Raw genomic sequence first — 26,807 nt, 5'->3', positions numbered from 1 at the left:
CCTCAAAGGTGAAACATAAGGGAATTTTTAAAATAATTTTATGTGTGACCCACTTCAATATTTAAGAAAAAGGTGCTCTCTAAAATTAAAGAGGGCTGTAAAAAAAACAACAAAGGGAGGCTGTGTTTTTTACATAATAATAATTTACAAAAACTAGTTCACTGTGAGGTTCTACAAGTTCAGAAAGACTAAATACAGAAGTCTGTCCACAGGCATCACAATCACAGCTTTTTAAAATGTTGGAATGGTTAAGTTAAATTAAAAAGTTATTTATGGTCTGATGTTTTCTGAAAGACAGGATGGACCACAAATATTTGCTCATAAATATCTGCAGATTGTGTTCTGGCTTCAGATTGATTCTCAAGAACCTCTAAAATGCCACAAGGAATCTTTTTATTAGTAGCTTTGAAATCAGGCAGTGTGTTTCCTAAAATTAATATCTCTTCTTAAAGCATCCAGTTCTATTTCATGCTTGTAAAAATAAGGCTAAATGAAACTGCTGTACCTGAGGCCCAAGAAATTTTTAGCTGTTCAATGTTCACTTTCTTTTTGTCTCTTCAACATTGTTTGAGTCATAGAATGAAGCAAGAAGTTCTGTGTTAATATAGGAAGCCAGCCATATCCTTATTCCTCCATGAGTTGAAACAGTTTCATGAATATCTAGCATATCTAGCATCCATTCCAAAAGAGACAAACAGCAAAATGTGTTGAGGCTTCCATACAGGGCATATATTTGAGCTGAAACTCAGTTTGAAATTTTCATAATTGACTTATGGGTCCATGGAGAGATTCAGTCAGGACTAGTGAGTTTTTACAGTGGACACTGTACCTACATATGTGATCTGTAAATTTCTCAGCCCTGTAAGAACAAGGCAAGAAGGAAATATGAATCTTAAATTTCTTAACCTAATCTTAGAAAATATGTTTTTTAACATGTCTCCATGTTACAAAACATATTTCTGAGCACCACCAAAGAGCTGATCTGTTGGGTAGCCTTTAGGTGTAACTTGACATTTGGTTCCCACATCTTTCATGGTGTCCTTGTCTGGGACTACCCCAGTAAAAAAACACTTGTACTGTAGCCTGTGTACTGGAATAGCTTGTGGACTGTGTACAGATTATTTCCTTCTGATAAACTACAGATATTTTATTCGTTGTTCAGTTTTCTGATTGTTGAGTTTATTGTCCTCACTGGGATAATGCTATATCAGATGTGTACTTGCATATCTTGTTTTGCAGAGTGCATTTGCATTAGTTTATTGGTCTCCATTTAAAAGACATGCTCTCATTTCTTACTGCACAGCAATTCTGTTCAAAAACTTTACAAGGTAGCAGATGTACTGCAGATCTGGAAGAGCTGATCAAAGCAGGACACATTCCCCTCCAGAGCACAGTGAGTTGCAGGCAGTCATTCAACAGCTGTTGGGTAGTTGATAAAATATTCACCAACTAATTTATAAACCAGGGCAGTTTGCCATGGTTATCTGAAATATGCCAGTACTTTTCCCTAGTCCATCATTCACTTCTTACAGAGGTATGTGTATCTCCACTGTAACGTGCTTTTCGGGGAGGAGGTAAAGAAAGTAACTGTATGAATGTCTTGTTTTCACATGTAAGATTAAATATTCTTTGCCCTTTTTTCAGGCAGCTATTTAAAAGACTGAAAGAGATGCTTTCTGATACTTATAAGGGTATTTTTTTGCTGTTGGTTTTTCAACAGATAAGGAATGGAAAAATCATGTAATCTACTAATTGCATGCCTGCTTCCTTCAGACTATCTTTTCTGAAGAATAGTGCTCTGATACTACCAGGTATTTGCAGCGAGAAAAAGAAAGCATTGCAAAAGGAAAAGTGCAGCTCATTTTCTATTTTCCACTTTGTAGCTTTGGAGTTAAAAAACCCTGGAATATAGAATTATAGAGGGACTTTTTGTTGGTTTGTTTTATTAGCAGCACTTTACAGAACACTTGATGTGAAGAGGACAATTCACAAGAATATAGGAATGATCTCTCAGGTTTACCTGTTATAGCACTCTACTGCCACTACCCAGAAGAAAAAAAATGTTGTTTTCCTCTCCTTAAGAAAGTAAAGCAAGCACTTACTGTTGGCACTAACCACCAGCAGCCCTGCCAAAGGGATGCTGTAGTGCTATTCTTCACACTGATGTCAGGGTGGCACCTGCTGGGAGTTCTCCTTCATCCTTCAGGTCTACACAGTCACAAAACTTCTGGGGTGAAACTCTGGCCGACTGGGATGTGCTAGACACAGATTTCTGGATATTTATTGGACACAATTTCACCCCATTTTTTAATAATTATTATAGTTTCATTATTGAAATAAAAGGCAATAGAGTTTCTTATAAGTACAGATGGTGAAGGGAGGTCTGCTATTTTCAGTTCTCTTCCCTCAGGATCTTACCTGTGACATTAAAATGACTCCATCTTACTTGGTCTTCATTTTCCCCATAAGTACCTTCTTAATGTCAGAGAATTAATTCACCTCTCCAGACAGGGTGTTTTGATTCAAAAGCTTTCATGAACTCCACGCGAAAGGAGTGAATAAGCCACAAAAATTTTAGCAGTTATGTGAAAAAAACATCATGTAGAAAAAAAAGACTACTCCTGAGGTTGCATTTCAAAAAGATCTTGGCAAAAGAGAGGACTCAGAAGCACGATAATCTGCAAAGTAATGCTTTCTAAGATGACTCTAAACAGTGTAATGAATGCAGAGATTTGTGACACATACAAGATATAAATATACTAATCATGATATAATTATCAGTCTTACCTGGACCCTGCATATAAGGGCAACCAATAGTAGCATAAATGTGTTTTATAGCACTGTGAGGACATAATTTTTAAAAACAATTTTTATAAGTATATTAAGGAATATGATCACCAAATGGTCAAAGTAGCAGATACCTAAGCATCAAAACCTGGCATACATGAGACTTGATTAGAAAAGCTGACTGCAAATAGACAGACTGGTTATCATTCAAAGATGGAGGGCAAGCAAGAAATTGAAAAGAGTGCAAATGGTGTTGGCGAGGAGTGCAACAGAATGAAACCACGTGACATAAACAAAGGAAAGTGAAGGAGTGAGACAGCTAATTTAGCTTATGAATGTGTCCTTCAGGAGCTATCAATTCAGACTTTGACAATTGAGAACCATCAGATACTGTCAACAACATCATAATTTTCAGCATCAGCTTTGGGGTAGTGCACACTTAGAACCAATTTTAAGCGATTGTTAAAGATCAAGTTTTGTAAGGAAACTGATGAGATTAATATTATGCAAAATTTAACCATTAACATGAAGTAAACTACTAATTTTTAATTCAGTAATATTAAATTTTACAGTGTAAAACTGAACTAATTTGGCAGTCTTCTGATCCCATACTCTGAATCCCAGACTCTGATTCCCTTAGTGACAGAAATGCTTTTAGTTGCAACAACTTAGTCTCTAGGAAGTGTTCCTTGCCAGCTCAATGGGAGGTGGACTAAATCTTGAGAGAAGAAACTTAGCAGTGGAGGAGGGAGAGGAGAAGGTGCTGAGTTTACTCTTTTGCCACATGAGTACACCATGCAAATCAAGATCAAGGCAGCTAGGTGGCATCATCTACTAACATTGCACCTTGTTTAGTAAAAGGGTGACACCAACTGAACTTTTTTGCTGTTTTTGATGTGGAAGCAAGGTACTTGGCAGTAGTGTGATAAAACACAGACAAGTTCTTTAAGGAATTTGTTCTGGAGGCAAAGAAGAATAAAAACTAAGAATGCACTTCAAGAAAAAGCAGTATGACCGCACTTGCACACAACTACTGAACAAGAGCAAGAAGTAGAACCTTAGTCAATAATCTCTGGGGGGTAACCCTCATGTGATGTGGACAAATACACATTTCTTTACGTTTGCATCACACTTTCTTTCTGTGTTTCCATGCTATTACCCAGGAAAATCTATTAATTTAGAAGCAATTAATCTTACTATCAAAAAAATATAAATGTGCAAAAACTAGCATGCAGAACAAATACTCCTGCTCACCCAAAACATAATACAGTACAAAACCAATAACTAGTCATTTGGAAAAAGCTGTCAGTCTCCCAGCACTACTATTCTAAGACATTTATTGATTCAGGCTTATCTCCTGAGAAGATTAAATCTTCCTAGTGCACCCATTCTTCTACTCTGTATAAATGATAAATCTTCACTTTATTGCTTGTTTTTTTTACCTCTGAAACTGGAGTGCAATTATATATCGCTGTCCTTGTACTAAATATTCCTAGTTCTTTAGTTTATTTAATGGGCTGCATCAATCCTACCTAACATTGTCATGCCTTTGAATGTAAATTTTGTGGAAAATCCTTTCAGGTGGCTTCAGGAAGTCCTCCTTCATTTCCATTGCAACATTCCTGGGCAAAAGGCTCATCAAGAGACGTTCCTAAAAGAAAATATAAGCAACATCAGTTTTGTGGTATAGTGTATGACCATTTTTCCTAGTTTTAAACTAGCAAACTGGACAATCTTCTCTTAATCTGCTGTCTTAAAAGGTCTGCTGCATAAATAATATCAACCATTTCTCTCAAACTCCTGCAAACTGTGTGGGTGTCTCCTTTTAAGTCTTCTGCTAAAAGACTAAAAAAAAAAGAAAAATAAAAAAAAACATATCAAAAAAAAACCAACCCCAAAAACCAAAAAACAAACCCCCACAACAAACCAGAAAAAGCAAACCAAAAAAGCCAGCCTCAAGAGCATATAATTGTCCATATTTTTTATTAACATTACAGTTCTAATAATAGCAACTTACTTTATTCTTAGCAGCATTTATCTGTCTGAGAAAGACTTCCCAGGATCATTTGCTATCTTTTTGTGTGTTCTTTTTCTTCCTGGATAATGAAAGTGTTACATTACAGGGACTATGACAGCTGGTTATTAAGCAGTGAGAGTAGATGATGGATTTATCCACTGTCAAATTCAGTGGAACAGTAAGCACAGTTTTAATGGCATCTTAGCCAGCGTGGCAATGTCTTTAATGAACTGCATCAGTACAAAACCCTAGCAAAACACATCTTCTTGCTATACTCACAGAGAAATTTTTAGATTGGGTCACTGACCTGCATAAAAAGAGTCTCTAATATTATGGATCTTGTCAGTATTGGCTATAAAAGCCCATGTAGTTTTTCCACATATTCTGACCCATTCACAGGAACCATCTGGAAAATCTGCAACTGCTGTTCTTAGGTGTTGTAAGGGGTCCATAGATACCTACTCAAGATACCTACCTACATGCACACATTCATTCATTTTATTTTCACCCAGAAAATGCTCGCCATTTCAAATGCATTTCCAAGTTTATCCATCAGACCTGCTAGTTTCAGCCATTCGTTCAGTCTGAATGAATTCATATAACCACATCTGATCTGATTCAGGAATCTTGGGTTCCAGAGAAAAACAGATGAGGCTAGGAGCAAGGAAGGTGTACCTTTGATGGAAGAGGATTAGGTCAGTGAATAATTAAGTAAACTAGATAGATGTAAGTCCATAGGCCCTGACAGGACACATTCACAAGCTCACTGAGTGAGCTGTCAGATGCTGCTATAAAGTCACTCCTAACAGTCAAACATGGTGACTGGGAGAAGTGATGCAAGACTGCAGAAAGGAAATGTCACTTCTCTAGAAAAGAAGGAGGATGCAGGGAACTGCAGGCCAGTCAGTTTCACCTTGGGTCCTGAAAGTGATGAAGGATCTCATCCTGGAAACCAAGGTGGTTAGACCACATGACTTCCAGAGTGCCCTTCCTGCCTCAACTATTCTGTGATTCTGTTATCTGACAGTCAAGAGCCACTGCAATGGCAGCTACAAGATGTCACAGAAATGCATATTTTGGCCGAACCTCATCCTCCTTTTCTTTAATCAATATTAAATAAATAAGGAACAAAAATTAACACTGAGAAGAGGGTTAATAATATCAGCAAGTGCTATTATGTTGCTAACATGCCCACATTCACCAGATAAAGCCATTAAATAATACTCAAAGTTTATTCAAAGGGTTTTTTATCTTAACAGTTTCTTCTGGAAGACACATTGAAAAAAGTAAGAAGTTAAACTTTGCAGAACGTCTCTGGTTAATTTTGGACTAAAGTTCTGTCGTGTTTATGGTGGTTACATTGTCTTGAGGCTATGGACTGTTAGCTAACTCTATTTCCTACTCTTCTTCAGGAAGAACATTCCTTCCTGCCACAGAAGAGCTTATCTGCTATGTCCATCAGCTGTTGCATAGCTCTGGACATTCTGCCCCTCACAAGAATTGGTGACATAACCCAGGCTGGACAGATGTTGAGCAGTGAGTTATCTCTGGCACCAGGGAGGTGAGATCCCCAGCTGACAATAAATATCTCGTCTTGAGAGTGAGATGTAGGGAGATGAGCTAGGAATTCCCAACTGTGAGACACATTACTTTACTAACTATAAAAGCTATACAAATTTTCATGGAGGTAGAAGCGTCTGACACACACCCTGGAAATGTGCAGGACTTCTCCCACAAGTTTGGATGCAAGTTTTGCAGTTACATTCCTGGGAATTGAGAGGAAGGATCCTATGTGTGCCCCATCAGCAACTGGATGGTAAACTACATGGAATCCTAATCTATGCTATTTCTTTGCTAACTGTAATAGTAGGCACTTCAGTTGTGCACTGTGGTTATCTGGTAGTAGTGTTTCTTTTGCTTATCCTGTGTAGTATGTCATCTGTTAAAGTTTTATGTCTGTTAAATTTGGGTGAAATAAATAAATAAATAAATAAATGATAATTAAATAAATAAATTTGTAATAGACCTAACTGACCATTATTAAGAACCTGTGAGTGAGAGTGATCTGGGCTGCAGGCTACTCCCAACAGAGCTACTGCCAGAAATCTGAGTCTAAGGCAGGACTTACTTAAGCTCTCCTCTACATTCGTAACAATGTACACCAAGAATATGGCAAAGAATATTATGGATTTCAATATTTGTTGACATTTTACACGTATAGCCATTTCCAATTAACCAAAGCATTTCACATCACTAACAAATGGTTATTCACTCATAAATTTTATGCTGATTTAATTAAGTAAACTTATATTTCTGCAGCAGAATTGTATTTGGGTAACACAAATTTTGGGTTACAATCCAAAACAAGTATTTTGCCCATAGTGGATCTTATGAAGCTCTGTTGACTGCTACTTGTGTCCTAAAGTTGATTTACAGTGTTAAGAGAAATAAACTGAGGTTATAAAAGGAGATGACCACCTCTCAGAAAATAAAAAGCACATACAAGAGAGGAATTTGGACAGATGGTTATATTCCCTGATGCTTAAGACCGCAAAAGTGATGGAATTTCATAAGTATTGCTCTGGATAAGAAATTTATGATGTCTGATAAGGACTAAATGCTCTCTGGAGCTTCTCTTGCAGTGAACACATTAAACAAGATTTTCACCATTTTGCTGAAACGGATTAGTAAAATCCAAAACTGTTAAGGAGAGACTGGGTTTAGACTTCTGTTTCCTAGAAAGTCAAACTTAACCAGACAAAAAAGCAAACAAAAATTATAGTGACAGACTCTTCCAGAGAGTAGTGCTAACTGAATAGTTCTTCTATGGCCTGCAAACACAATTACAATACGTGAATAAAAAGCTCACAGATAATGTCTGCAGTGCATGGCAAATAACATGCAATCCAGGGAAGTAATAAGAATCATTACTATGAAGGCAGCATTGGAGAGCTGTAGGATGTAGCACCTGACTGCATTGAAATGTGCAGATGTCAGATGTATTAAGGGAGGCTACAACAATAACGATTCTTATACACATTAGGTTGACTATAACAAGAGCTGAAGGGAACATATGAAAATCCTCTATCAAATTATGATGACTTGCTTTTTTCATTAGACATGAGAGTGAGATGGAGATGAGATTAGAGATTAGATTCCTCACCAAGTGAGGAAAGATGCAGTTATGGCTTTCTCAAAGGGCAGCCACTGCTGACCTTTCAGATCAAGAAGGGAAGCAGCAGCATGACTGTAAGCAGCATGACTGCATGATTTATCCCTTAAGGGGAGACTGGAAAATGTAACCTGCAATGCAGAGTATCAAAACACTGAAAGTAAATGAAAGACACCATCCAGCTCTCTAGAAAGAATATAAGAAAAGTCTCTCCTATTTACAGCAAAATCTCATCTATCAAGCAAAGCCATATTGCCCTTCAGGTCAGACTAAGGAATGCTGAAGGACTCAGAGTTTTGGAGCAGCAAGAGTGAATTCATGTACACAAAATATAGCTGTTGGTAGGTTTGGGAAGGGGCTCTGCCTAGACCTCTATTCAGCAAGTCCTACAGTTTTTGTCCAGTTTTTTCATTTGCTCCTGTATGGCTAATCTGATTATAAAAGTAATCTGTAAACCAGGCTAAAAGGAAAACTAGGTGTGCAGGATAGCGCATTGAATGGAACAAGTGACAGAACCAATGGAAGACCGCTCACATTTATGGTGACATTCTTGCTTGAGTGGTTGTTGGCTCCAACAGGGGTGGGTGATGACAGGAAAAAATAGAGAGTAACACAGGGAGCACTAATCAATTCGCAACACCTTTTACCAAAATAAAACAACACTCATGTTACAAACCTTCTAACTGGTCACAAATTGTTTTCTGTTGAGGTAGCCTCAACTCATGATATATTCCTAATCACAAGGTCTAGTAGAAACAAAATGTTTCTACATTTTATTATTTCTCAATGGTTCATGATGTTTTTTTAGGATTATTACAGCTGTTTTCAGAACATTAAATTTTTTCCACACAACAACTTACACTATTTTAGGGATTTGTACTCTCTTCTCATGCAGTACATCTTTACTCAGCATTAAAATGATCTAAAGTGAATCACATGCTGAAAAAAAAATACTTTCAGAGACTGTAATTGTCAGTCAATGATTTTGCATTCCCTGCAGAAATCTCACTAAAAAAAGAAAATGATAGATGAGGATATACATCTCCTTCATTCACAACATTTTATATTGGCAGTCTTGCTCTGGGATTTCAAATGCCCAATTTAGCTGCCTCTGCCAATGGTATCATCCTGATTAATAATGATTACTGCTCTACTAATAAAGATAGCTATTTTTGAGAAAGATACTCAATTTAGAAAAACAATCAAATTTCTCTCTCCAGCAATGGAGCATCACTAGAAGACAGAGGAGGAACAAACATTCATTTTGACTCCAAGACAAGTCAAAATGTGCATACCAAATGAATTAGGAATTGCTCAGTGTTACCTTGGCCCTACTCAACAACTAGTACGATTATGCACGTGACAAAGAATGAAAATATGCCAAGGCAGAGAAATGAATAAGAAAAAAGTGTTTCCCATTGTTAATGGACAAAAATACCCTATGTTATTGCTTGGAACATCCTCAACCCTATTTACAAGTACATAACCCTGAACTGCAATTTTCTTTTTGGGTTGGACCCAAGAAAAAACTTTAAGAATTATTCAAGACTTGAGTAGACAAAGCCACAGTTGACCAGACCTGGTGTCACTGGCAGTCCTGCTTTGAAGGAATGGCTGGGCTCGATGATGTCCAGAGGTCTGCTTTGACCACCGTGTATCCAGGTGTCTCCCTTGGTACACAAGGACCAGGAGAGGCAGGTGCCTGAAGCCTCCTGGGAAGCCCTGAAGCCATCTTGCTATCTCACAACACACAAGTGGGTCTTCTAAAACAGAAAAGGAGCTCAAGGCTGAGCACTCTCTAGGAGCTGTGTGATTTCTCATTTCTGAGAAGGGAGAGGAAAGAAGCAAGCAGACACTATTGAAGAAAAAACCCCCATCGTCTGCATGCTCTTTTCTGCCCCAACACTCCCTTCAGTTTTCTCCAGTTTGGAGGCTTCTCACCACAATTCTCTCTTCTATCCCTATCCCTGCCCTGGACAATGTCTCTCCCACAAGCATTCCGGTTCTGCTCTCCCAGCTCTGCTTTTATTGGAGTCCCCAGTACGTATTCCTAATACATTTCTCATGCCTGCCTCCAAAAGAAGATGCCTGTCCCCCTCCCATTTTGAAAATCATACTCTTTTCTCATTTTACTTCTCATTCCAAACACTTATAAGTTACTCAAAGTCCTTTAAAATTTTCACCTTGATTTAGAATTATTCCATGCAGTTGTCCAAATATTATGCAGTTATTCCTATTGTACAAAATGATTTTTTTTGACATTAGTATGGGAAATGACTCTGATACATTTTCAAATTCTTTCAGGAAGCTGTAAATGAATCCATACTCCCTTCATCAGAAAAGAAGGCTCAAAAGCACATGAATATCTTAAATGTTCCTAGCCAGCATTCTCACAAATTTCTGTCAAAGAACTTGCTGTGCTTCCCCATGCTAAGTTGTATTCCTGTAGTTTATCATGTGAGATATAAAGAAAACAAAATGAAAATACTGTTTATAGTCAGAGCAGACTACTTTATCAAAGGAAACAGCTGTCATTTTTTTCTGAGATAAGCAACCAAGCTGAGAGAAGCAGCAGTTGGATTGAGGATTGAGAAGGATTGAGAAACATGCAAAATAATACAGTTTTCTACATGGCCCTTCCACAGCCTGCAGCATTGCCTCAGAGCTGCAGGCTGTGGAAGGGCCATGTAGAAAACTGTATTACTTTGCATGTTTCTCAATCCCATGAGAGCAGGGCTGTAATGGATAGAGCTCCATCTCTTTCAGCCAGCTTCATTAAATTCCTCCTGAACTGCTCCTTCCAGCCAGCATGCTGGCATTGCCTTCACTCATCAGGGAGTCTGAGCCCCACACCGGGACAACAGAGAGCTCTGTCCTGTGGAATTTGCTCTAAATGGGACTTGGAGGTTACCAATTTCGTGCTGGGGAACGCAATAAGTCTGCATGGCACTCCAGATCCTGGTCCTTTTTCACCCTCCCTAGCACTGAACCACATTATTCAGGATAGTCTTCATGCCCCTGTTACCTTTTTATTTTGCATTTTCATAGCAACTTTAGGAATGAAGAAAGTAAAAAAAATTAACGTGACAAAACCAGGTTTACATATTTGTTTCTTGGCTGATAAAACATGAATATTTTTGTTTTCTATAGTAACAGTCCAAAAATGATGACAAATAGGAAAAGGAGCTCAAAAAAGAAAGGAGATTTTGATCATCTACTCTAGAAAATTCCTTTACAATATGGAACATGAAATCTAACCCAACAATTTTTGCAGTCTATCACAGATCTTTTGTTATTGCTATACTTAAGAGGAAAGTGCCACCATATTTTAACACAAACTTTTCTCCCTAGAGAAGACAAGCATCAGACATGCATGTAAAACATTAATGAGACTGTTTCAGAGTCAACTCATCTATATAATTTTGAGATTCAGTTTCTAGTTAGTCAGCAGGGACTCCAAAGTACATCCTAAATATTACCACCTGCTACATAATATGACCATGGTACCATGCTCAATTTTGTATAGTTTTAAAAGCTACATCTTAGTGAGCTCACAATCTCTGTCACCTGTACATTACACTTCAGAGCCATTTTAATTCACTCTAAGGAAAAACAAAAAAAAGGAGAGTGAAAAGAAGCTTAATGCAATGCATGGAAGAATGATTTTGTGAACGACTATTAGGATTCATTTATATTTTTTGTAAGTTGGAAAAAAAAGGCAGCAGATTTCATTAGTGAATTATTGGAAATTCGGCTCTGCTATGCCCTTTCTTCCATCTAAGTACATGAAATAGCACTGTTAAAGACGGTGAGCTTCCAGACGCCAAAAGGTGGCAATGTTTCAGAACAGTCCCGAGATTGCTTGGAAAGTTCTATTTATCAGCAAGTCATTGCTACAACCGTAATCATAAAGGACCATCCCTAAAAGACCAGATACCTAATGCACAGATTTTGAGTAGTAAGAGAATGGCTAAAAACACAGTTATGGTAGATGACCAATACACTGTATGAACTGCACAGTGCATTCAGTCTGAATACACCTATACCAGACCAACTTGACATCTTTCTATGGTTAAGTGATTATTTTTGTTTAAATAAAGGAAAGCAAGGATTAATCACAACAATATTGTTTAATGAGGCATTGGTAGTTTCCACATGGAACATTGTTAGTCACAATGGAGATGGTAAGGCCTTGGGAAAGAATTAGGAGAACATGAAGTCTTGGCTAAAATGGAAGGCAATGGGCTACAGATACATTGGGATGGAGAGTGGGCATAAGGAAACCATAAAAATGCTAGAATGTACAAACTCCACAAGATAGCATTCAAGAAGTAGCATGATAAGAATGAGAAAAACTCGGTAGCACATTGTACTTTGTAGGCACCATCCACTAAAACACAAGCTAAATAAGTGTCAGGGATTGAAGTGGTTAATAAAAATATTGCTATGAAGGAGCTTTACCCATTATAGCAAAAACTGTATAAAGAAGCTAGAACCACAGAAGCCCACCCCTCCTTGGAGATGCCTGACTGGAACTTTGGACTGTGAGTTAAGCTGTCCGGATAAGATAAAGGGGGCACTACTGCTCAGTCATCTCAGGCTGAGGGATGCATCCACAAGAAAGGCAAACACAGCAGCTGCACTGAGAATCATCTCTTTCTGAGTTTGGGGTGGGGGACACCACAGCCCACAGAGGTTTACAGACTCCTCCTGCAACTGAGGGTGAGGGAAGAGGTGTGTGGCATAACCTCTGCTCAGAAGGCACTGAATACCCATCCTCCCTTATACGAATCGGCCCAGCTGTGAAACCTCCAACCCCACAGGCCACATCCACAGGACACTCACATAAGAGGCAACTGAGGGGTGTCACAATCCATCAAAGACCCCCCCAAGGTGCTCCCCAGACTTATTCCTGAGACCTTGAACCACAGGACTGTACATGATGCAAAGTGATGCAACATAACCAGAGTCTGCTGCAAGAGACTACATCAAGCTGCCCCCCACAGAGGGGAGGTACCTGTGCATTACCACCTGGTCCGAGCATATCTTTATTCATCAGATTCTATGCTTTTCAGAGGGACCTTCACCACCAAGAAGAACAGCTAGAGAGGATCAATGGGACAATGGTGGGATCCAGAGAGTGGTGGTATTTTCTTTTTTCTGTCTGTTACTCTCTTTCTGTTCCCCCCACTGCTTTTCTATTTCTTTGTCTTCTTTTCTCTCTCTCTCTCTCTGTCTCTCTTTCTCATATTTGCTATCAAATGAAATCCATACTATTTACTTTGACATTTGTTTGTACCTTAATTCAGGCAGAAGCATTTCTAATAATTTTAAAACTGGACTGTAACAATGAGTTGGAAACCTCTGCATGTAAAGAAACCCCAGATACTCCCTGAATACTCAAAGAATATGTATATGACACTATCCTAAAAAGGCAAGTGTGATTCCTGAGAAGATTAATAGTAGGCTAAGTTGAGATCAGCTCCACAAATCTTGCTCAAATAGGAACAAGAGCTGAGAAAGGTTATGAGAATAAATAAGAAAACTGAAAGCATAAAAAGCACAAGCTGTCTTACTAGTTATCCTCATATCTATTAAATCAGAGTGCGTTAGAAATACATCAATAAAGATTAATCATCAGAAAGGCTAGCTAACAGTTGTTACCAGATACAAACTGGCAATGAATAAATCATACAGTATCTAAACTACTGCTAGTCTTTTTACTTTCACCTTTTATCTTTAACATTTACTCGCTCTGAAAAGTCACTGGCAATATCCAATAGGTCCACAAAGCTATTATAGAAACTTGACAGGACAAAGTTTATACTCATTTCAGTTAATAGAAATCTTCCTACTGGTAGTGAACTTGAGAGAGAGGAACAAAATAGTGCCTTTATAGTTAAGGCATAACTTGAAAGCTTCTTTATGCTTGGCAGGAAAGAAGGAAAAGCATTTCTGCAGTACATTGCCAGGGACAGGTATTTCTCAACTCCAGCAGTGCTAGCTTAACAAATATGTTTGTTTCAATCATGCTTCAGTAGGATTTTAATAAGTAGGTTCTTTAGGGTATATCAATGAAGATGAAACTTTGTGTGGCACAGAAGAGCCACTGAACATACTTTTCTAAATCCTCCTATGTGGAATGAAAACATTTTGCCCCCTGTCCTGCAGAGTCAGGAAGACTCGTTTTCATCGTCCAGTGTAAAGATCCCTTCATGGTAGCACTTGACTGTATGCACAGGTAGTTTGAGTATATATGTTAAAAACAAAAAAAGGCACACTTAAAGCATAAATTCAAAACTTATAATTTATTCTTCTTTATTAATTATAAATTATAATTTATTATTGAAAATATTTTCTGATTAAAATAACGAGAGGTCTTAAAAATTATTACAAAGAGCACCAATCATCTGCTAATGCCATGATTAGAGAGAACACAGAAGCCCTAATGGCAATTCCTAAGCTGGCCTGCAGATGGGACATCTGTGAGCTCAGATTTTCTAGAGGCTTAAGTGACACAAGCTGTCCTGTGTTCCATCATGAACAGGACTGGGACAACAATCCTGTTATTGTATTTCTTCTTCCAAAATTTAGGCAGAGGGACTCACAAGCAGCGTCAGCTTTACCAATGCTACCCCTTCCACGGTAAGTGGAAGAGTAGACAAATTTTTACTGGCTTACTCATGGTGTACTAAGTTTCATCTACAGTTACAACAGCACATCTTACCATTCCACAGCCATGTCTGGTTTGTTCCAACAATGTAACATTGAATATCTTGATTAGGCAAGGATGTATTCCGCAGGAAGGGAATGTCAGAGAGTTTAACCTTCGGCAAGACGGACACATCCCCCTCTTCTGCCCTCATTAATGCTCCAACCCTCAACTAGCGGAATTTTTCTTGAAGAACATGCTACATGTTACAGCTCAAGTTGGTTCTGGGACTGTGTCATTCTCTGATTTTCCTCCATCCCATGAGTGTTGCATATAGGTAAAGCCTTATAAAATAAGAACCTTGGTTACCCTTGTAAAATCATGGCTCAGGCCTTCTACTTCAGCGAAGTACAGCTAATACATAGCCTAACAAGTTCCCGTGAGAAAGTAATATGCACCTGTAAAAATAGAGTCTTCTAACTGTGAGAATGATTCTGTACCCTCGAAAAAAGAATGTAAACATCATTAAAGAGGAAAGCTTTGACAGACACATACAGTAGCAACTACTAACCAATGAACTGAATTGCCATAAGTAAATAACCAATTAGAATTAAACACAATGCCTTTAGCAAACTACATAAATATGAGCTGTGAAAAGATAAAGACTGGCTATTGTGGATGACTTGTGGGTTTCTACTGCGACACATGAGTTATGACATTCTCCTTCCCCACGCTCCTCCAAAACCTACATATCTCCACCAACTCTAAATGGATATGTGGCAAATCTCTGTGGTCTCCTCTAGGACCTGGTTGAGAAATGGAGCCAACATAGGGAAGCAGCAAGAGAAAGACTACTAACATCTTCAGTCTTCTGTTCTTGCTGGAGCCAACGCAATCTGTAGCTGAGAGTCCAGAATTAATGGAACTTTGAGGACACAGTGCTGTGCTAGTACCAATGCTTCACACAACTGCTACTGTCTGATACAGCATCACACACTTTCATTTAGAGTTGCGGCAGTGACTCATTATCAGCACGTGCTCTTTTTTAGTACAGATCTCTGCTGGTGGCAGAAAAAGCAGGAAATCTTCAGTAGAGATAAGCTTTTTGATTGCTATTGGTAGGTACTTGAGCCCACTAGTGGGGAATAAGCAAACTAAGGAATGAAAAAACCCCAGGAACCTGAAGTCAATAAAAGTAATTTTAGAACCTAAGAAAGACATATTCCATGGCAAGCAGTTAGCATTTCCTTTTTCAAAGACTGTAAATGCCTTTACTACAGCAATAGGAAAGAAAATCATAGCATAAAACAATAAAATGGAATAGATGTCTGAATCTCCAAAGACTAAGATATAAATATGGTTTGCTTTGAAAAATCTAGATGCTTTTCTAATCTAGATTAGAAAAACCTAAAAGCTTTTGTCCTTTGCTTCATTTTGTCTTTTTACAGAGCAAGGAAGCAAGACTAACCCATAGGAGAAAATCTCATAGCCTTCCAGAGTAGAAGAACAAGGACCAATCAGTAATATGCTAAGGAAGCAAAGAATGTATTCACCTACTTAAAATAGCAAGTGTGACTCAGATTTAATTCATTATTTCCTTGTCAAACTGGGAAATTCCTCATCAAATGTGAATGAAGGGGAGCTAAACTCTAAATGAAATAAGTTTGTATTGAAGAGGTAATGGGGAACAGAATCCTTGGAAAGGATTTAAATCACATGACAGACAGAAGTTCATTTAGAATGGCAAACCTGACAAAAATGCTACCTTAGAATGTATTTCTTTTGCCAGTTAATGATATGTAATCTAGCTCTTTTCCACCATAGACAGTTGGCCAAAGGAAACAGGCAAAAAAATCCATAAGAATATGTGTGCCAGCAGCATATACTTTTTCACATATTGGAATGAAAGTAAAGTGCCCAGCTCATTTCATATATTGGAATAAAAGTGCCCAGCTCAGTATTCTATTCAAGGAGATAACCTGTGCTCAAGTGGTAACATATAATTTGGCAAACTTCACATGTGGCAGTGCCAGCTGCTGTGACATGAAACACCTAGGCAACAAAGCAGTTTATGGTCTATGGTGGAACCACCCTGTGGTTGAAGACTGACACAGGGAAAGTGTCAAATTTGTGTAACATGTTAGATAACTTTTTTATTACAGTCAAGACTGTTCTAGAAGTGAACAACAATAAAAATACACGCAAGAGGACTTTTCTAATGACATTTTAAAGTTTTCTATGAATTCCTGCTGCTGAGGGAAGAAAATCAGTATTCACTATTGAGGTTGCTTTACTTCATAATGTTGCATCCTACTAAAATGCATAACAACATTGTATTAGTGTTCATACCACACTTCTGACATGGATATTATTCTAAATTTAGAAATCAACTCTAAGAAACTCTTTTGAATTATTTGTCTCTCAGTTGAACTTCAGAATCTGGTGCACTATAGCCAGTGTTCCTAATTATGATTATTTGCCTTGGCAACTGTTATCCAAGATGTTATCTGCTAAAAACTGTTATCTGCTTAAGACTGTATGGTGTGTGTCTTTAGTCATCTAATAAGGACAGGTTTGTGTGACCCTGTTCATCCCTCCTCCTTTTCTCTCTCTAATTGAAGCTACACAATGCAAGAAGGAAAAATAAACTGAAAAATTCAGAGTCAAACACTAGCATATTTGATTGACAGTTGCTTTAAAGAGAACATATTATAAATTTTTCATTATTTCTTCCAAAATTCCTAACAGCCAAAGTATTAACAGGTTTAGAATTATACAACCACCAATTTTTAAGTTATCAATTTATTGCAGAATCATCTAGATTGGAAAAGGCCTCTGAGATCATCAAGTCCAACCTCTGGCCAGACACCACCTTGTCAACAAGATCATGACACTGAGTGCCACGTACAGTTGGTTTGTTTGAACACATCCAATGATGGAGACTCCACCACCTCCCTGGGAGGCCATTACTATGCTTGACAGTCCTTTCCATGAAGAAATTCTTCCTAAGGTCCAACCTGAACCTCCCTTGGTAGAGTTTGAGGCCATGTCCTCTTGTCCCTTGTTACCTGGGAGAAGAGACTGACTCCCACCTGGCTACAACCTCCTTTCATGCAGTTGTAGAGATCAATACAACCCCCCTGAGCCTACTTTTCTCCAAGCTAAACAACCCCACCTCTCTCAACACCTCCTCACAGGACTTATTCTCCAGACCTTTCCTCAGCTTAACTGCCCTTCTCTGGACACGCTCCAGCCCCTCAATGCCTTTCTTGTAGTGAGGAGTCCAAAACTGAACACAGGATTCAAAATGTGGCCTGACCAGTGCCCAGTACCTGGGGACAATCACTTTTCCAGTCCTGCTGGCCACACTATTACTGATACAGGCCAGGATGCCACTGCCATTTTTGGCCTCCTGGGCACAATCTGCCTCATGTTCAGCTGATGACCAGCAAGCCCGGGTCTTTTTCACCAGACAGCTTTTCAGCCACTCTCTCCCAAGTCTGTAAGCCACTCTCTCCCAAATCTGTAAGCACTGCAACGGCAGGTCCTGGCACTTGGCCCTGTTTGAACTTTAGTCCATCAATGCAGCCGGTCCAGATCCCCCTGCAGATCCTTCCCATTCTCTATCAGGTCAATAGTCCCACCCAAAAATTTATCTACTCTACTCAAAGTAAGCCAGCGTACATTACATATAAGAGTTTAACCTGGGTGGCATGACTGTCCAACATGCACACATATGTGAGAAAAAACAAACTGCAACAAACAACAGTCCAAGACATCTTCCTGCTTAGCATGAACATGAGTGACTACATGTGTACTGGAAAACGAAGTTAATGCACCCTCTTTTTATCTTTTAAAATATATAATAAATCTTTATAAAGAGGTATTTAAATTTATAAATCTATAAATTTCTGATATCTTGTGACATAAAATGGAATGGCTGATAACCAATTTAATTTATATATTTAATTTGTTTTCTTTTTACACAGAATTAATAGAGTTAATTTTCTTCACAGTGGCTAGTAGGGTGCTGTGTTTTGGATTTGTGCTGAAAACAGCGTTGAGAACACAGGGATGTTTCAGTTATTGCTGATCAGAGTTTACTCAGAGCCAAGGGATTTTCTGCCTCCCACATCATCCTGCCAGTGAGGAGGCTTTCTATGCACAAGAATCGGGGTGGGGACAGAGCCAGGACACCTGACCCCAACTAACCAAAGGGATTTTCCATAACATATGGAGTCATGCTCAGCATATAAGCTGGTGGAAAAAAAGAGGAAGGAGGATGACATTCAGAGTCATGGAATTTGTCTTCTCTAGTGACCATTGCACGTGATGAAACTCTGCTTTTCCAAGAATGGCTGAACACCAACCTGCCAATGGGAAGCAGTGACTTAATTTCTTGTTTTGTTTTGCTTGCATGCACAGCTTTTGCTCTAGCTATTAAAGTGTCTTTATCTCAATCCATGAACTTTCTCACCTTTGTTCTTTCTATTCTCTCCCCCATGCCACCATGGAGTGAGAGGGAGGAAGGAGCTATGTGCTGCTTAGTTGTGCTTGGGATTAAACCACAGCATTTACTAACATCAGAAAATTTCCAAGGGATGAAATAAAGTTCAACCAAATAGTTATAGTAATGACCTAGCCTGGTCTTATGTGTTGTTTTTTTAAAATGCTTTTATAGACTTTCCTTAAGTTTCATTTTGTAAAATAAAGGCATGCAGCTAGTGTAATAAAATTACAAGGTAACTAAAATATATGAACTTTATATGATTTAAAAATATGTGTTTTTATTCTATGTTACCCATTTTGTTATTTATGTTACACTTTGGAAGTGCAAGTCTAGTAGCAAGGTGCATCTCTCTCTTATCCTACAGCTGTGCAGCCCTAAGTTGAGGTGTCCTCTTGTAACCACTCCCAAAGAAAAAACCTCATCTTCTGTTTTAACAAAGAGCTCAGGATAGAACGGTTGAACTGCCCTTGGATGTGCCTGTTACTATTAGGGATTACTGCCTGTAGGTTAAAGGGTTAGACTACAAGCCTCACTTTTACTTGGCCAAAGTCAGATAAGAGGAGTCCTGGTGGTATGCCAAGCAGTGTAGCTTCTTGCACTAACTGGATTCAGATAAGATGTTCATTCTGCAAACCAAGAGGTGCAACAGATCTGTAAAATTAAAACACATTTATTTGTTTGCTATACCTTTCCTTGCAGGAGGTTACAAGCAACTCCTAATGACTTCAGGTTGAAGCTAAAGCCTTAATCTATTTAGTCTGAGTAGCCCTCAGTTTTATTATTTGCTCTGTGAAGGATAGACACATGCATGATTATTGCAGGACTGGAGACTAACAGGTGCTGGTCAGCAGAAAGCTTCTGGGCAATTATTGCTTTGTGGGAGAGAGAAATGTGCCTCCATATCTCTTTTTACCTGAGAAAGGCAGAAGATGGACCAGGGATGCCATGTATTTCTTTTCTGTGTAAGGATCTAAGCAGCCAAATGGAGCAAATGAAGCAGATACCAAGATAATTTCTAATCTCTGATTTGGCTAAGAGACACTGGTGGTCAGCCTGCGTAAGTGGGCCTGAAGTCCAGTAGTTCAAACTGACAGCCTGAAATTGCAACACTCCTTATTTCTTGCTTTGCCTGATCCTAGTAAAGAACAAATAGATTTTTGAAGATAGAATTTCCTGTGTAAGACTGTAATTTGATGATGGAATAGATACAATTGTAAGCTGTTCTGTAACATAGAACATAGTAGCAATGTTGTATAGGCTCACCCTGCTAGCTAAAATTAGTCCACCTATGTTTTTCAAAGATCATACTGGCTAGCTTTTTCAGAGGACCAAGTATCACCACATACCTTGCACTCTGGGCAAAATCAGTATCACTTCCCTGCTGCATAATTTGACAAGAATATGGTTTTGCATCCACACATGAGCCATGTGAAATTTTTGCTGCAGGGTGATTTGCTGATGCATTCTGCCAGTATGAATGGTTACAGAAACAAGTCCTGTATTAATGATAGATTTCATATATTCTTCTGCACTGAAAAAAAAGATGCAATATTCTGAGAACAAAAAGTATGGGAAACATGAGGAGAACCTGATAAGCATGATGTCAGGCACTCTAGAAATTACTTCTGCCTGGGGCTGTGCAAATAACTAATTCCTTCATTTGGTTGCTGAATTGAAAGGCTAAAAACCTCAGCAAACTGTTATCCACTACCAAAACAAAATCCAACATGATTTGCTTTATTCAAAGTTAATATAATTTTTCCCTTTTTTCATAAGGGTTTGAAATTAAACACAACAGACAAACCCACTGGAGGGCTTCTGTAGGAGTCATCTTTTTACTCAAATATACAGGAGGTGGTACAGACATCCAAAATGCAAAATGTCTAGATCAAATTGTTTTAAAGGGGAATGAAGCAGAGAATTCAAAAGCAGTAGTTCAAAGTATGATGCAGTGAGATGCATGTTATCTTTTGTTGACACCTTTTCCATTTCTATGAATAGTTTTTAATCAAACCTCTGACTCAGCAGTGACCCAGTTACTACATGCAACATTAAGGACATTGCCCTAAATTGCAGAAGACACTTGGAATGCAGACACATATGCAAGCAGATATTTGCACACAAAATTCAGCACTGCATAAGGAAAATTTAGCTAGCTACACATTATCTGGTGAACATGTATGGAGGAACTGCAGACCATCACCAAAGTTCTAGTCTGTCTCCCAGAACCAGTGTTATTGCAGTAGCATGGTTTTGAACAATACTTCAGCAAATCTGATTAGTCTAGCTGGAGTGGCAGTGTTGTGGTCCTGAAGCTAGACACACAGCTGGCTGTCTCAGCCCCAAGCTTCCTAATTCCCAGTAATTTTTAAGTGCTTCTTTCAGGTTCTTATATTAAATAGATTAAAGTTTCATGCATTGTAATGAAGTACAGAACTATTTCTTGAAAGACAAGTGCCATCAATAAATAATAATACATTTCTCCAGTCCCAACAGTTTGAAAAACTAGATTTGATTTCACAATTAGTTTTTAAGATAGCAATTCACTCATTCTGGATACTTTGCTATTTTCCAGTTGATTTTCCGAGGTCAATTCTAATTGTAAGGAAATACAAAAGTAACATTTAAGATGGAAGGAAAGATCTAAACAAATGGCCTGAAAGAAGGCTTTATTGTGCAAACATACTTGCATGTACTTATGAAATTAAATAATCGGTGAAAATATTTAAGGCAGTTTTGTGCGCTTTGAAGGTCTGCATGAAGTCAAATATTTTCCCAGACTTCCTTATATGAAAGCAACAGGCACTTTTCATATCAACCTGTGCTACAAGTGCATTTCACCAAGGAAAATTATGTGTTTTATCCCCAAATTTAGTGTAGGAATATGCATAAAAATATTCTTATTGGCAGGGCAAGAAAAGGAGGGAATGTGATTAAGATTCATTACAAGGTTGTAAAGACTGGGCTAGGATGTAGCTTCCATACATCAGGAGACCAAAGACATGACAGGCCTTCACCTTGGAAAGAGAGATGAACAGGGTTATGAAAGTCTACAGTGTTGTGAGCGGCATGGAAGAGGTTACTGCAGAATGATTACCAATGTCACAAAACAAGAGCTGGAGAGCACAAAATCAATTCATCAGACAACAAGTCTATGACAAATAAAAGGCAGTTGTTTTAAGCAGTGCATACTTAGAATATTAATTAGTACCCAGTTAGAGTGATGACCACAAAACTGTGGGGATGACAAAATTATAAAGATGCTGAAAGAGACACTTGGAAAATGAGAGTCTGAAGGTCTTTGAAGACAGCGATCCAGTTGCTTCTCAAATTAAGATGGACTCAGAAGAACAATCGTATCTCTTCCTTGGAACACTGCTCCACTTCAGGAGCTACTATATCTGCAATTAATACATAGTGAGCCACATCTTCCTTATATCCCTTTTAGTCAGATGGCAATCAGTTCCATCAGCAGCAGACTCCTTTTTCTGTGTTGAATACATCCCCCATTCCCCATCCCTACTTGCTCCTTTCTTTCTTAATTGCGAAGGAGTGAAGTACTGCTGGGAGAACAGCTGGGATGTCTTAAGATCAGGAGTCCTTCAGGGAGCTGGGTGACAATGCTTTTTTTGCTGTACAGGCAAAGGATGATCTGGAATTAAGGAAGTGGACACAGAGAGATGGTGCAGTGGGAGTGAGGTGAAGTGCTCACATGCTCCTACTGAGCATGAACTGAAAAAACAGAATTCCAGGGAAAGGGACCCACCTCACAATAATTATTCTTAGCTCTTTTCTCTGCAGAGGATGGCTTGCTGCTGAGATTTATAGATAACAAGAGAAAAGGTTTATCCCAAGCGAATGATTGTAACTATTTGCTCATTATCTAAAACTTGGTTCTTGGCCTTTGCTTCTGGTGGAATTGCAATCCAACATTCAGCAATGCAAGAATTGGATGATGCTGCCATGAAGACCCGTTATTCATTGTGACCACAGTTAATAGATAACAGGGTGAGCATTACACTGAATATTAAAATAAACAGAATCTGTCTGCTCCCTTTCTCCCCAGCAACACTTTCAAGGCTGTTTGCATGAATCCAAAAATGCGCCAACGCAAGATATTTACTCTTGCTCACAAAAATAGTTTTATCAAAATTATCCTTTGGGGCTATTACTACAAATACATCCCATGAGGAGAATTCACTGTAAGTAGGACACAGAGGAAGAAATCTCACTTACAGCTTCATCTGTGGTGTCTGTCTCACACAGTCAACACCTTAACTCCAGAAAACTGTGTCTGTTCAAAAGTCAAGACCATGCTCTTTCCTTTCCAGTAAAAGATTTGCACAGAAATATCAGGGAATGATTTTACCATTTTAGGTCACAATTCTCAGTGTTAAAGGGCTATGTTTTCTAGGGCAGATCATTAGGATGAGATAAGAAAGTCTGATGAAAATATTCAGTCCTTTTTAACATGTAATGTTGATACTTCAGAGAACAAAAATACAAAACTGATCACAAAAATTGAACTAGGTCAGCAGCATTTCTTCTCCTCTCAAAACACTCTTGAGTACTGCCAGCTGGAAACTCAGAGTATGTTATGCCACAATGACTGCAGAATAATTTTGCAGCCTGTAATTGTGTTTTAATTCTCACTCTGGTTCTAGAGCTATGCTAATATAGCGTGAGAACAGCCACAGAAAGTATTTTGGTGGTACTTGTGACAGCTAATTAGCATATTTCACACCTGCACTGAGTTTTACACAGTTTTAATACATAAAACTAATTTCACAAGTGTAAGAAAAAAGTTTATTCTCTTTCCTGACATGTACACTGCATTGGAAAAACATTTGCAGGATTATCTAGGTACGCTATCAACAATAATGGCAATTATGTGTAATGTTATTGCTTTTGTTGTGTTTCTACATGCATGGATAACATATAAAATAAGACAGATTTCTAATGTGTTAACAAGAGAAACACAAAAAATCAATTTTGTTTTCATGCTGGATCCCAGAAGTAGGTTTTCAAAGACAGAAATGGCAGGCTTGTTTAAATCCCATAGAAATTCACTTATGACACATTTATGCCTTTAAGAAGTCTGCAGCTTTGGATTACAAAAGACTAGAATTAAATCTGAAGGCTTTGATTCTAATACCATTTTTACACAGCCAGCAAAGTCATGCAGTGTTCAAAGAGATGGCTACTTATTACAGAGTATGTTCAGCTCACAAACAACATATTCACTTAATTCATAACAGAAAGACTTATGGACTTGTGTTACTCCACACATAGGAATAGACTTGCTAAAGAAATTGCAAATGAGGGAAAGTAAAATTGTGTGAGGTACACAAGCTTTGAGGACCCTACCGTCTTGTTTGGTATAAGTAACCACCACACGTCACAGACACGCTTTCTGAAAAGTCCTTTCCTTAGGATTTTTTCTCCTGAGAAGCTGAGAGGCCTCAGGAACAAAATGTAAACAATGGTTATCTGCTGCTGTGGAATGCAACAGGTGGATCTGTGATTGGTCTCATGTGGTTGTTTCTAATTAATGGCCAATCACAGTCAGCTGGCTCAGACTCTCTGTCCGAGACACAAGCTTTTGTCATCATTCTTTCTTTTTCTATTCTTAGCTAGACTTCTGATTAAATACTTTCTTTTATTTTTTTTAGTATAGTTTTAATATAATATGTATCATAAAGTAATAAATCAAGCCTTTTGAAACATGGAGTCAGATCCTCGTCTCTTCCCTCATCCTAAGACCCCTGCGAACATCATCACAACCACGCCACAGAGGTATTCCAGCGTCACTCTCTATTATCACCTATACAGAAAGAAAAAGCTAGTCCAAACCTTACACACCAACAGATAATAGCAGGTTTAAGCTATGACAGGTTTAAGCTATAAAAGACAAAGATTGTTGTCTTTTTCCCAACCTGGAAGTGAAACTTGAGATAATTTTTGTAAGGAGGTAATATAAAAGGGGAACTTTATTTGAAGGCCTTCAGAAGCAGTTATGGAAAAATGTCCACAAAAGCCCATCCCTCCCCAGGGATAAGTACATTTTTAAAGGTTCAGAAAATTAGCATAATTGACAAAAAATACCAATTAGGAAGACAAGTGGTGATGCAATTCCCCCCTGAGGTCAAGTCCCTTCTCTGGAGCCCCCCCTTCAGCATTTGTTGTACTTTGCCCATGAGATTTATCTCAGAGAGTTGTTCTGAGCCTTGGTTCCCAGGAAGAACCAAGATAGCATGGAGCCTTGTACCCCCCAGGGCTTGGAGCTCTGGAATATATTTTGTCTTTTGCTTAGGGAAAGGCCATGGAAAAGTACTGGGAAAAGTAGCTACTAATACAATGGGACAGAGTTAGAAATATGTTCCAGTGTGATGCCATTTCCTGTTTCACCTATCCCAAGCCCCCAGGTGTGCCAACCTCTCCTTTCCCCTCCCCATTTGCCCTCCTGCTGAGAGCTGTCCATCAATCTTAACATTCCAGCAGGGTCGTGGTGTGGTTGGCAGAAGTTCAAAAGATGCCCCACAGGTCTGGGCTCATTGGCCTGTCCAAGTGTCTTTATCCCTTGAGCCTTCCCCTCCTCCCACCTGGTTGGTGCCTCACCTGTCTCTTCCCCCCCGCCCTGTCCCTGGGCTTAAAAGGAGATGGGACCATGCGGTCTGGTATCTGTTGCGAGCTGCTACAAGATTCAGAGGTCTGTCATCCTGGAATAAAACTCTGGATTAAAACTCTACGGCAGAATCCTCTCCTGTTTCTCTTCACCGCCGCCTGAACCTTTTCCACCAGAGGTAAACTGAGTTTCTACTATGCCTGGATTTGTTCCGAGTGCCTAGCTGTAGCATCCAGCCGGCCAAATGTATCTCTGAGGTGAAACACCACAGCTGCCACCTTTGGCCCAGCAGCAAGGGTCAGACGAGGCCAGGCATGTCCCACCCGGAAATATTGGGATTAATATTCCATACAAATATATGCGTGAAAAATACAGAGAACATATAGGGAAAAAAAAAAAAGGGAAAACCCAAATGGCATCAAGATCTGTGAGTAAAAACAGCAAGGTTCACAATAAAGCATTTTCTTTGTCTATTGTTTCCAAATATGCTTGGAAGGCTGACTGATAAAATTCTATGAAAAAAACTATCAAATAACTGAGGTGATTTTTGAGATACTGATTGCTATCACAGTTATTCTTAGTTGTACAAAAATATAATATATTCATTCTTCTTATCAATTATACTTATTCAGTGCAGCTCCTTGTGCCCAAAATGTTGACTTTTTTTATCGGTGCTATGAAGGCAAACAGGCTATAAAACACTCAGTGAGAAGAAAAGTATTTACAGTGCATTTAACACCCACCCAAAAAACATCCATACAGATAAATAACCACAATCTTATATTACAAAAGTACGTTGGCTTTGATTCAGCCCTAAAATAGATCCCTCTGGCACTGGAGCTGACAGTAGCTGTGGAGTCAGCCTGTACCTTCTCTGAGCTTTGCGGATGAAGAGTGAAGAGTGTGCATCCTCTGGGGAGGAAGACCTGAAGCAGATAGGGGAAGGCAGCATTTCCTATGTAATAGAAATGCACACATGCCCTAGCATACATTTGGCAACAATGTCCTGACCTGTGGTTCACATAGCTACAGTCATCTCAGGAG

General features: G+C 38.7%; 1 protein-coding gene across 2 annotated transcripts in view; it reads right to left on the bottom strand.

The window, feature by feature from the left end:
- Nucleotides 1-26,807, bottom strand: part of ADCY1 (adenylate cyclase 1) — a 161,784-nt gene that overhangs the window by 88,961 nt on the left and 46,016 nt on the right. For both annotated transcript variants that reach the window (XM_036401820.2, XM_036401822.2), the window contains exon 3: nucleotides 4,320-4,438. In XM_036401820.2, coding sequence (XP_036257713.1) covers nucleotides 4,320-4,438 — 119 coding nt within the window. The remainder of the gene's footprint in view (nucleotides 1-4,319; nucleotides 4,439-26,807) is intronic.

Source organism: Molothrus ater, chromosome 1 (genome assembly GCF_012460135.2).
Source record: "Molothrus ater isolate BHLD 08-10-18 breed brown headed cowbird chromosome 1, BPBGC_Mater_1.1, whole genome shotgun sequence".
Classification (NCBI taxonomy): Eukaryota; Metazoa; Chordata; class Aves; order Passeriformes; family Icteridae; genus Molothrus; species Molothrus ater.
This window is presented reverse-complemented; position numbering and strand designations above follow the sequence as displayed.